This window comes from Manihot esculenta, chromosome 13 (genome assembly GCF_001659605.2).
Source record: "Manihot esculenta cultivar AM560-2 chromosome 13, M.esculenta_v8, whole genome shotgun sequence".
Lineage (NCBI taxonomy): Eukaryota > Viridiplantae > Streptophyta > Magnoliopsida > Malpighiales > Euphorbiaceae > Manihot > Manihot esculenta.
In genome coordinates this window covers 12799095-12812250 of record NC_035173.2, presented here as the reverse complement: position 1 = coordinate 12812250, position 13156 = coordinate 12799095, and the positions used below count along the sequence as shown (strand labels likewise).

General features: G+C 35.0%; 1 protein-coding gene across 1 annotated transcript; it reads left to right on the top strand.

Annotated features, from left to right (window-relative positions):
- The first annotated feature begins 2303 nt into the window (after window positions 1-2303).
- On the top strand, window positions 2304-12773 carry LOC110629971 (ferrochelatase-2, chloroplastic). The gene is made up of 10 exons (XM_021777221.2): window positions 2304-2801; window positions 3167-3431; window positions 3650-3793; window positions 4029-4130; window positions 4642-4745; window positions 4827-4953; window positions 7158-7310; window positions 10549-10649; window positions 10809-11010; window positions 12321-12773. Exons 1-10 carry the CDS (start codon window positions 2701-2703, stop codon window positions 12543-12545), a joined length of 1524 nt encoding a protein of 507 aa, XP_021632913.1. The 5' UTR covers window positions 2304-2700; the 3' UTR covers window positions 12546-12773.
- The last annotated feature ends 383 nt before the right edge of the window (window positions 12774-13156 follow it).

Genomic DNA, 13156 nt, shown 5'->3' with positions numbered 1-13156 from the left:
ATAAAGTGGTTGGCGCCTATGACAACCATTCCGACGCTCAAGTCAGTAAATTGAAAAAAAGAGGCGAATGTAAGGAATTACTTAGAACTTAATAGCAGTTGTGTAAGAATTGTATACCTTTGTCTGTACGATCATAAGCTTTTATACTGTAAGAAGATGAAGTTAATTATAGTATTTCCTGAAAATCCGTTAGGTGTAGGCTAATTGACAAGGAATCCCGCAATTATAGGTGTAACGGTGGATCTGCTAGATTATATATGCTAACAATAACTTAATGTGAAGACTTATCCTGCTTAGGAGTGGGCTAGTCTTGATGAAAAACCGGGTGCCACGGTGTCCGGGTTTTCATTTCCACAGATGAGATCGCGTATTGACTTATTAGATTCTTGCCACGTGGCCCTATCTTATGGTGACAGCTCATGCTTTACTTTGAGGGATTATTGTTTTACATCAGAGGCCCCTCCACTGGTCTTTGATTCTTCATATTTGAAAGTGACAGTTATTTTCACAATCTGGAGCATGTGGCTCATTTAGATTGGTGTTTCCCTACTCATGTTGCTTTGCTTGCTCTTACCCATAAATGATGATTGTCTTGTTCTTTGAGCCACATTCAAAACCTTCTGTTGAAACCGTCATATAAAAACTCTACTTCTCCTCCAGATACCACTTTTGCTTACAACTAACTTCTGCGCTTTAGAAAAGACTCGACCACTTCTCTTTTTCGCACACTTAAGATAATTCCTATTCTTTTATAGTTTCGTAGCAATGAATAAGAACAATTCTTCTTCTGCATCTGGTGGAAGTCCTGCCTTAAACTCCTCCTCCGATAGTCCCATTTGTACTCCAACTCCCATCATTCCGCTGAGGGCGGCCTATGAAGGCGAGGGCAGTCTAATCAGCGACATCCCTTCCATACTAACGGAGAGAGATATAGATTGTCTTCGCGACAAATATAACACCTCTTGAGAAATCTTTCGTGTCTTTGCTCCATCCCCGAGCATTCGTGCGGATGACTAGATTCCTGCGGAGGTTACCATCATAATCTATGAAGAGCAGTCTAAGGCGGGTCTTCGGTTCCCCATGGACTCATTTTTCACTGAGATCCTTTGCTTCCACAAGCTTTCAGTCGCCTAACTAAACCCTAATAGCTGGATAATCTTAGTGGCCTTTCAGTTCATTTGTTTCAATAACAATATTGAGCCGAGCATGTCCCTCTTCTCTCAACTATACCAGCTGAGCATTCACAAAAACAAAGATTTCTGATTTTTTAGTGGGAGGAAATGTCAAACATTATTTGACCGGATACCTTCTTCCCTAAAGTGATAAAAGAATAAATTTTTTATCCATCGCCATCGGATGTTTGGGGGTTTTGGTCCTCTTCGTATCTGATGAAATGTGTATGCCAAAAAGCGCCAAGATATGCTACATGCCCAAGATCATAAAGACAACTGTCACCTTCGAATCTGAAGAATCAAAGACTAGCGAGAGACCTCTGATGTCACATAACAATCACCCAAAGTGGGGCATGAGCTGTCACTATAAGACAGGGTCACGTGGCAAGCATTTGATAAGCCGATATACGATTCCACCCATCGAAAGTAAAATATGGATATTGTAGCATTTAGTTCTTCATTAAGACTCACCCTCTTCTGAATAGGTCGAGTTTTCACATAAAATTACCGTTAACAAATACAATTGAGCAGATCCCCATTACATCTATAATCACGAGATCCCTATTAATTAGCCAATACCAACATGATTTTCAGGAGATGTCATAATTAATTTCATCTTTTTACAGTAGAAAAACTAATGATTGTAGAGACCAAAATATGCATTTTTATACAATTACTCTTGAGTTTTAAGCAATTTTTTCTACTGATTTGAGCGTCGGAGTGACTTTATAGGTGCCAACCACCTCACGTTTTCATTTTTTACAGAGTGACCAATCGCATCATAATTTCATTTTAATATATATAAGTTCATTTAAAAAATCGAAAATGTTGTTTTATGAATTATTTATAGACATGTGTAAATATACGTATGATTTTTTTTCCTTTTCAATTCTTATTTTTACATTAAAAGAAATTCTTACTTTTTAGTATAGTATTGTATTAAATATTTCAGTATCAATTATTATTATTATTATTATGTATTTAAATATTTGAGTTATTTTGAGGTTTGGCCCACGGTATGGATAATGTACGAAAAGCCAAAAGTAGAGTGGACAGTGAACTAAAAAAGAAAAAAAAAGAAAAAAGAAAATGGAAAATAGGAACGGGGAAGCAGATATCAAGAGGTAAAAATAGTGGCTGTCTTTCCCAGTTTGTGATAAGTCGCTCTCCACTCCACAGGGTCCCTTCACCCTCTTTTGTTCAATGCAAAGAACCTCTACAGTTCTACTCTTCGATGTGCTAATCCTTCATCTTTTTCTCATACCCAAAAAGCGGAAGAGAACATCTTCTTCTTCTTCTTCTTCCTTCCAACCCCATTTTCATTTCCCTTAGGAAGCTTATTACTTCTCTTTTTTTGCTTATTTGTCGTGATCCATTTCTGGGTTCTCACTTTTAGAACAAGTGAAACTGAAAAAAGAAGAAAAAGGTGTAGATACAGGTGCATCAGGTGATTTCTTAACTTGGGTAGGTTCATTATTGTGGAGAACTGAAGCTGGTTGGTGGTCTTCTTGTTAATCGGTACACCAAAATGAATTGTGGAGCAATGAACGTTGCACCGACAACTTCGTATGCTTCTCGGAGTCCATTTGTTTCTCGTTCTGCTGCATCTCGCAATTCGAAGTTCCCACTGTAAGTCTCTGATGCCCATAATTTGTTTTCTTGAAAGAGCGGTGTCTTACGCTCTGATTGGAAGCAGGCCAAGAAAAATAACGTTTTTTAAATATGGTTTTAAAGGGTAAAGTTTTGCAATTGTTTAGGAGGAAGAGAGGTTTTTAAAATATTTGGAGGTTTATTACCCACTAATTTGGAGGATTGAAATTTGAGATTTTTGAAAGTTACTGAAAACTTAGTTTCAAAAACCTTGCTCATTCAAGGTTTTAAACCTTGAAAAATCTTGTCTTACTTTAAAAAACTCCTGTCCAAATAGAGGGTTAGCTGTTTGAAAATTGGTTCTGTTTTTAGTTTCATAATATGATTGTTATTTGCTCCCATAGGTTGTTGCCGCAGGCAATTTGTACCCCTCAGAGGATCTGCTGTTTCACTAATCTCTCGAAGTATAATTCTTCTTTGGGATCGTCTAAGCAACAGCTGAATAAGTGGATGCTGCCTTTGGGATCAGTGGTGACTTCCAAATCTCAAAATATCTCCACTGCACCTCTCACTGGTGATGAGAGGATAGGAGTTTTATTGCTCAATCTTGGAGGTCCGGAGACTCTTGAAGATGTGCAGCCTTTCCTCTTTAATCTTTTTGCTGACCCGGTAAGGATAGTCCTAATTTTGCATTTGATTTCTGAACTACTTGGGTAACTTAGTTTTCATTTGGCACATGGTTTATCATCTGTAGGCTTTGGAATAAATGCTTATGTTCAATGGACTTTTTACCCAGATGAAAGTGGATCTGTTTATGAATGCTTACACCTTATAGGTTCTATTGAGCATCAAGTTTCATTTAGTTAACTTTTTACCTAATAACTCAGGACATCATTCGCCTGCCAAGATTGTTTCGTTTTCTTCAAAAGCCCTTGGCACAATTCATATCTGTTGTAAGGGCACCCAAGAGCAAAGAAGGCTATGCTTCAATTGGTGGTGGTTCACCTCTACGGCAGATAACTGATGCACAGGTACAACATTCTTCCTTATGGCTATAAATTGACTTTAATTCATTTTGTGGCTTAAATTTTCTCCTATTGGCCGGAGTTTGTAGAAGCTTAATATGAATTGAATAGTAGCATATTGCATTGGCTGATAGGAAGGCTTAGCCATACACAAAAATTCTGCTAAAGGTTGCTTTTTCTTTTTGTTGATCTTTTCTTTTCTTTCCTTATCCTCTCCTTTGCTATTTTCTTACTTATTTAGGCTGAGGAATTGAAGAAGTCTCTTTGGGAAAAGCAAGTGCCAGCAAAGGTATATGTTGGTATGCGATATTGGCACCCATTCACTGAAGAAGCCATTGAACAGGTACTCTGTTTGGCATTTCATCAGTCTAATATTCAAGATTTCTTGGTAACATTCAATGGTTAAGAGGCTTAAAGTTGTTAATTTTGTGGTTTCATTATTCTGTTGTTATTCATGTTGCAGATGCTGTTTCAAAGATTCTCTTTTATAAATATATGTATATGTAATTGTGAATTTAGAACTTATCGCTTGCATGGTTAGTTGTTAGGCATTTCCTTGGATAGGCTTTTGGTATATAATTGAATTGCTAGATACCAGTGGGTTTATGAATGAATTGTGCTACTTCATTTCTCCATATTCCTGTACTAATAACCCTTTTTTGCTTACTTCATCAGTAAAATACTAAATTTGGTTGTTACGATTGCCTTGATCTCTTCTGCAATGTCAATAGCACTAGGTTGTCGCTTGTCTTGGTAATAAGTGCTTTTGGTTGTTGCCATCTATCAATATCTGAATTCATTGATTAAATGAAGATTATGGATCTAATTGCTAGATTGTCTATTTTTGTGGTTAGATAAAAAGAGATGGGATCACAAAGCTTGTTGTGCTTCCACTTTATCCACAGTTCTCAATATCAACTAGTGGTTCAAGCCTTCGTCTCTTAGAGAGTATATTCCGGTGAGTGCAAAGTACATACAATGTCACTATATGAAATTTTAAACTTTTGTCACAAATTAATATCTTCTGATGGTTCACCAGAGAAGATGAATATCTTGTCAACATGCAACACACAGTGATACCTTCTTGGTACCAGCGTGAAGGGTACATAAAAGCCATGACAAATTTAATTGAAAAGGAATTAAACACATTTGACTGTCCTGAGAAGGTACAACCTCTTTTAATGTGTCCATAGTATCTTGTTGATCAAATTTGTTTTTGCTGTTCCATATTCAAGTGATTGACTCTTTCTTCTTATTTGAATATATAACTGTTTTTTCAGACAAAAAAGGAAAAAAAAAAAAGAAAACGAGAAAGTAACTAGCTCTTTGAAGAAAAAACTACTTATGAGAACAATCATGAGGCATTGCTCAAATTACTTTGAAAGTTGAAAAATGTCCTAGAACATGTTTCCTTTCTTTGATCAAGTGAAATAGAGAAGAACATAGCAAAGTGAATGAGTTTTTTTTTTGTTGAAAAATAAGTAATGAATGAGTTATGAGCAGCTTATTGCATAAAGGTCGCCTCCTAAAGACCATGCTCAATTAATTTTCTAAAGTTGAAAAATGGCCATGGAAAGATGTAGAATTATGATCTCTATCCTAGCTTGTTGAGGGCCTTACTTTCCCACCTCATTTTTCTATACTCTTATTTAAGTTGACTTTCCAAGAAGAGAGACTCCATGTGCTCTTATTCTTCTTTAGAGTTTTCATCAATTCTAGCATCATGGATGTTGTTTTTGGATAAAATTTACATTGAAGTATTTGTCAAATAATGTTTCTCAGAGATGGTTGTTGAACATTTTCATTAGTTCTAGCATAGTAGGTGTTATTATTTGATAAACTGTACATTGGTGGACCTTAGGACCAAAAACTAGTTCTGTAGAATTAAGGGAGATGAGAGTCGGAAAAGAAGACAGAAGATCAAAGAGAAGAATTGAGGGTGAAAAATAGCAAGTTCTCTGGTAGTCAATCAATGAATTCCTTCTCTACAATTGTATCTTTATATATTGTAGTTTGCTATACGACAAACAGTAACTACCTAATGCTAGTTGGCTGATTGTGCTGACTCTTCTCGAACAAGATGATACAAGCCAGGGTTTTGTTGCTGGTTGGCATGCTTATTTCTGGATTGATTAAAACAGTCTGCAAGTAGTTTCGGATATAGGATGCTACCAGGGAAAATTATTATTCCAACAAGCTCAGTTTCCAGGCTTCAAACCTTCTTGGGGACAAAAAGGTTCTCATGGGTGAGGTTTGCTGAAGCAGAAGTGACTGAGAAGTGAGAATAAGAGTTAGATAGTGATCTTTCATTGAAAGCAAAGTAGTATGCTAGTTGCAGGAGCTGTTACAGGCTGTTTAGTTTGTTCTGTCTATTCCTTTCTATTTCTAGGCAGATTCTATCTCTGACCCTTGTTTGTAACGGCCTGAAATTCAAAGGATTCATGTATATATTTTTCTGAAACATGGAATTAAAGTGGATGATAAAGTAGCCGGGAGACATGGAAATAAAGGTATCATTTCAAAGGTTTTGCCTAGACAAGTATCATTGTTTCTAGTAGTACGAGAGCTGGTGTTGTACTTATATCACCATTATGCCAAGTACAACCACTTAGCCGGCAGGGTTGAGCAAAGCTCCATGTATCACAAATAGGCTTTTAGACATCTATTCACCCTTTCAGTTTGGCCATCAGTCTGTGTGACAGGCTGTGCTGATCTGAAGTTTAGCGCCGAGGAGCTTGCAGAGTTCTTGCCACAATTGACCTGTGAATAATCCATGTGTCAGAAATTATTATTTGTGGTAACCCATGCAATTTAAACAGCCTTCCATGAAAAGATTGGAAGCCATAGCAGCTGAATAAGGATGAGATATAGGGAAAAAAAGGTGAGCATGACTTGGTGAATCTATGTTCCACTTGCCACCACCAGAATTGAGTCAAGCACATGGAACATAAGTAGTTTGTCAATGGAATCTAGTGGATATGAATTGCCAAGCTTGTGATGGAATGGGCAGATGTTGTGCTGATTGTGGGCATGCACAGGACTTCGATTTGCACCTCCTACAAAAATCACATGTTAGAACTTAGGACCCCCTCTGTCACTGATTTTGCATTCGAGGCCAGTAAAATACTTCCCTTAGACTCTGATTAAGTGCTTCTAAATTCTGATCCCTGATTGGCCACCAATAGTAAATTCATGGTGAGTAACTAAAGGAATTTTAGGAGTTGAAGCTCATTTTATTTGTCAAAGATTATCAGCTGGAAAAATAATGGCCGTTACACCTTTAAATGAGGAATTGAAGCTCATGTTAAGTGCTTCAAACTTTTGTTTATCCCACTATTTTTGCCAGAATAATTGAGAATGGTTTCTGCAGGTTGTGATATTTTTCAGTGCTCATGGGGTGCCACTTGCATACGTGGAAGAGGCTGGTGATCCATACAAAGCAGAGATGGAGGAATGTGTGGATTTGATAATGGAAGAGCTAGAAAAGAGAAAAATCACTAACTCATACACTCTTGCATATCAGGTACCTCTATGTTCTCTTTCTTTATGGTGTTGTGTGTCTTCTCGTGGTTCCAAGCTAACAAAAATAGATGCTCACTGAAACCCAGATGACCATGATTAAGTGGGGTCCTTAATCAGTTGCATATAAAACGTTTGTCAATGACACAATAGTATGACTTAATCCTTCATTCCTTCTGTGGATTTTAACTGAAAAAAATTTGTAAATGAAAACCAAAAGTCATCATTAAGCAAAGTTTCTCACTGATGTGGTGTGTCTTCTTGTGGTTCTGAAACAAAATAGATGCAGATTGAACCTAAGACGGTCTCCATTAAGCTGAGACCTTAATATCTTTATTAATTACATGGTAGTGTGATTTAATCCTATCTGTTTGTGGCTTGAACTGGAAAAATACATGGATGAAAACCAAAATGGTGATCACTAAGTGCTCTTTCTTTTATGATGATTGCTATTCTGGAAGAAAGTTTTGTACTTTATAGCTAGCATAGTATCTTGTCTTGGAATTTTCCACACACAATTGGGAATTGGGACTTGTCAAGGTCTCATTTGGGTATTGCTGGTTACGTAAACTCTATTAAAAATGACCAAACTGCTCTTAAATCATAGGAATTTTAAAATCAATTTACTATCATTGTCTCATAGAAATAAATTAAAACAAAAACTCATTTAAGATCATTTTAACCCTGAAGTGTAAGGACTCGACCTAGAAACTATATAACATTTTCCTCAATTAAGTTACAAAATTGACCGTGAGGTGTGCATTTAGACATTTAAAAATAGTTTTTGATAGCATTGAACAAGCAGAATTTCTGATAACAGGTTCATGTTGCTGATATTTAGTGAAGTCTGTAAATGAGGGCGGATAGACACTAGGGCTAAGGGAGGTCATAGGCCTCCCCTGAAAATTCAAAAAATCTGTAGGAGTATTTCTGTAATTTTCCAAACTCTACATGATTTAATGCATAAGCAGCCAAATCTTCCCAAAATTTTCTCAAACCCAGTCAGTAAACAACATACTCATATTTTCCATTATTTTTTTTAGTAGTGGTAGATCCATATTAGCCAATGAGAGCATTGAACTTTTGAAATATTTTTAAACATTAGGAGTACAATAATCTTTTATATAAAAGCAAAACGTAAATCATATTGAACCCCTATTTTTTAATAAAATGAATTTTAATTCTTGTCATTTTTATTGTAAACATAATTATGGCTCAATTTTTTTATCTTAAAACGCCTTGTACAATTAAAATATCACATGCTCAATCTGTAAGATTTTGCTTTAAACAGTATTGTAGTCCTTAAATTTTTTGATAAATTTAATTTTTAATTTATAAGAAAAGTAAATACAAGAGATTAAAATGTTATTCTTCTAAAAAATAGACAATAAAATGTTATTCTACTTAAATATAAGGGATTAGAATATAATAGAAGGTTTGAATTTTATTTTATTTTATTTTCTAAAAAATAAGAATGATTTAATTCTTTTCTTAAACATTGAGTATGCAATTGTGAATTTAACTATTATTAATAAGTTTAATAATTTCTTCCAATAAAAGATAATCAAACCCATTTCTCTTAAGATAAAAAATATATCTAAAATTTTTTTCTATAATTAAAAAAAAATCCGTGCTAAAATATGATTTAGTTTTTGATTTTAACATGTCTCATAGCATTCTCACTACGAATTATATATAATATATTTTTAATACTAATATTATTATTGTTTAAATGATAGTATTGTTATTTTTGTTATTGTTTTGATGTTATTTATTTATTATTTTAAAATAAACATAATAATATTGTAATATAACGTGCAATAATCAAGATTTGATTATGATTGAAACTAAAACTAAAGTTGAAATGGAATTGAATAAGACCGGAAGCTATGTACCGAAATTTGATTCTAATTCTGATTCTTAAAAATGAAAGAATTAGAGAATTGGTTCCGGTCTCGGATCTTCGCTAGAATCTTACTAGAATTAGAACAGAACATCCCTAATATTTAAGAAAGGGTAACCCATGAATAAAAGAAAAGTAAAATGTTTTTACAAAAAGATTTGAGTCCTTGCATTAAGCGACCAAACTTATGCCTAATGAACCCTGATTTATTTCACCAGAGGTCGGAAAAAAGAGAGGAAATTCTCAATCCTTTATTCATGCCACGAGTAGGGGAGAGGATTCAGTAGGATCAGTTTGAAATTGAATTGAAATCAGAAAATGAAAAATCGAATCACATATTTTAGAGAATTGAACCAAACCGACTTTAAGTACATACTTGACAAATCTAGAGATGGAAAATCCGGAGGCAGATACATGCAAATCTGGAGGTATGAAGTCACAAGTGGATCTAGACTTAACAAATCCCTTCTCAGTGACAAAATCTTAAATAAGTCCAAACAACTCCCCCTTTGCCACTTCTTACACATGAGCCACATGAATATGAAGGAGAACAACAAATTTGGAGAACTGTGGAACGGTGAATCTGGAGAAGAACGACAACAACTCACTCTCGTTTGAATGCATGAAGATGAATAAGAATAATAAGAAGAAGAGGTTGAGTATCTCGTCGTGTAAGAAAGGAGAAGGATGAAGGCAATTGAGTATGGAGAGAAAGCAACAGCTAAGTTGGTTTTATTTGAGAGAGTAGGGAGGATGAGTAAGGGAGATAATACTCTGGTCGGTCATTTCTTTTGAGAGAGTGGAGAGGAAGATGAATGAAGGAATCTCTTAAACATGTAACTAAGGAATAGGATTGTATATAATTTTGATTCAATTCATTTTTCTTTTTCATTTTTTCATGCACAAAACTGAACCGAATGAATCGAACAATCAAAATTAATTGAAACTCTTAACCATACCATTGTGTAATCCTTCGGAGTTGATTTAATTCAAAACTGCATAGACATAGCCACACGTTCATAGAACCATACCTCAATCTTGGACTCAAGACATATTAGGAACATGCACAATTTTATCATAGCGTCTGTAATCCTATGGAGTTGATATGTAAATTCCAGGTGGAATTCTAAGAGATCAGACCACTAGTGGTTTTTCTTTAAATGAATGGGATTGCATTAATTGATATTGACCGTAGTATGATGAAATAATTATCTAAAGTTATACTATGATACAAAGAGGCCCTCCACTCCCCTTTCTTTTCCCATTCTTTTCCTCCAGATTTTTATTTTTCTTATTGCATTATGGTGAGTCACTTAATATAGTCTGAATATTCTTACAGAGTAGAGTTGGACCCGTGGAATGGTTAAAGCCCTATACTGATGAGACAATCATGGAACTTGGAAGAAAAGGGGTGAAGAATCTTCTTGCTGTTCCTATTAGGTATTTGATTTTGTCGGTTATCATGTTGGCATGATGCTTCTTTGGATTTGTTACTTGAGGTAGCTGGATATGTGATGCAAGTTTATTCTTGTTAACTCGTGTTTGATTTTGGTTGATGAAACATGAGTTATTTCTAAAATTTTGATTTCTAATTCACAGCTTTGTTAGTGAGCATATTGAAACCCTTGAAGAAATTGATGTCGAGTATAAAGAGTTGGCTCTTAAGTCTGGCATTGAAAAGTGGGGACGTGTACCAGCATTAGGATGTGAACCAACCTTCATTTCAGATTTGGCAGATGCTGTAATTGAATCTCTTCCATATGTTGGAGCTATGGCAGTCTCAAATCTTGAAGCTCGACAGGTACTCATGCTAGCTTTCATAAAATTTCGAGTGAATTGAGATGTGAAGTTTTCTGTTTGTGGGTATTACCATCAACTTATTGATGCTAGTGGAACATTATAGATTATGTTGAATGCTGTGCGCTCACATTCTTTTTATATGTATGGGTGCCTTTTTTTTGTGCACGCATTTGTATTTCACCTTGCTGATCGATTCTCTCTTGACTCCAATATGTTTTTGTTGGTCAACATACATATTTATGTTTTCTACAATTGAGAAGAATTACATATTTTTCTTCCCATCATTATAGTTCCTCAAAGCAAAATAACTACTAGTGTTTTTTGCTGAGATTTTTCTAAGAATCCTTCTATAACCTATTCCCATAGCTTTGCACTTAGAGCAGGCAAGAGATAGCTTCATTTACAGGCTTAGTCTGATTTATGCTCAACTATTCCTGCAAGCACCACTAAATTTGAGCTGCATATGGTACACTACAGGTGCCATTTTTCTTCCTTGCATTTGAAAATATTTAGTTTTATTGTAGCTTTAGAAATTACGAGGGTGGTTTTAAAGTAATTGTAAATTTACTCCATTTATGGCCTGGAGGTCATGGATTCAAGTTACCAGTTTGAGTCATGAAAACAGCCTCTATATAAGGTGGGTATAAGGCTGTGTACATCAATCCTCCCTAGAGCCCACAAGTGTAGATGTTTCATGTAGTCATCCATAGCCTTAGAAACTAAGGAGAAAATATATATAACTACTGTTACAGATTTCTAAACAGTTAATAGCCAAACAATTTGTGCTATGACTGTTACAAAACCAGGTTCTTGCTCACAGAAAAGAACAGAAATTAGAGAGGAGATAGAGAAAGAAAAGAGAGAAGGAATAGAAGAATAGAGAAAGGTGGAATTCTGCATTTGTTATTAGCTTTTTGGAATCACCCAATTCAAGGACAACCCTCCTATTTATACTAATTCCTACCTGTTAGTTGCAACAGAATAACTGCTCTGCCACTTTGTGCCTATTACAGTCAGCTTATCTCCTTTCAGTCAACTCATCCCCTATTATAAAATTAAATTTTATACTGTATATTGAAGAAGGAAATACAAAGTTGGAATGTTGGACCCTTCATGTAGCTCGGGTGTAGGGTATTCTGAATATTCAATTCATTTCCAATAGAATGTGAAAGCCAGCGCAGGTTAACAAGTAATGCTTTAGTTCTTTCATGCCATATTACATGAAGTTTTCTCTTATTTTGTTTTTGAGTGATGGTCCAATTTTTAGCACTTCAAATTGTGTAATGGGTGGTGTTTGCAATGGTGGTGCAGTCTTTAGTTCCACTGGGGAGCGTGGAGGAGCTGCTGGCGACATATGATTCAAAGAGGAGGGAGTTACCACCGCCTGTGACAGTGTGGGAGTGGGGTTGGACAAGAAGTGCAGAAACTTGGAATGGAAGAGCGGCTATGTTGGCTGTTCTTGTTCTACTGGTACTTGAAGTCACCACCGGGGAGGGCTTCCTTCGCCAGTGGGGTATATTGCCCTTGTTTCATTGACTCACTGATTGTACATAGATTACACACCCTTATAAATTTTGTTCATTTACACATTATCCATACATACATAAATAAAAGGGATATATACATGCATGTATAATGGAACCTTCCTAACAGATTGCATTTGCAGTTGCAGATGAATAATGCATCTGTGGGGAAGGGACTGTATAAGGGGTGTTTGTCTTAGATCTGCTTATAAGTTTTAAAAAAAAGTTGATTTGTTTATAATTTTTTTTGGACTTGTAAGTTCTATTTTTTTTTTTAAACTGGGAATTTCAGATTGAAAGAGTATAACTTGAGATTTCTCATATTTATTCAGATGTATTTATCACCAAACTAAATCTGTGAGTCCATGTAAATTCTATTTTATAAGATAAAAATAGCTGATGGACTTTATAAATAATAAAATTTACTGTGGTGCTTTCCTTTTATTTTAAAACTTATTTTATTTAACACCATTTTTAATAATTTCTATAATATATATAAAGTTTAAATGTTGTAAAAATTTAAAACTTTATTGTTTTTTTAATTTTAGCTAATTTATATTTTTTATAAATTTTAATGTAATTTAAAATTTTAATATTAATTTTAGTTCACGATCAAGATTGAAA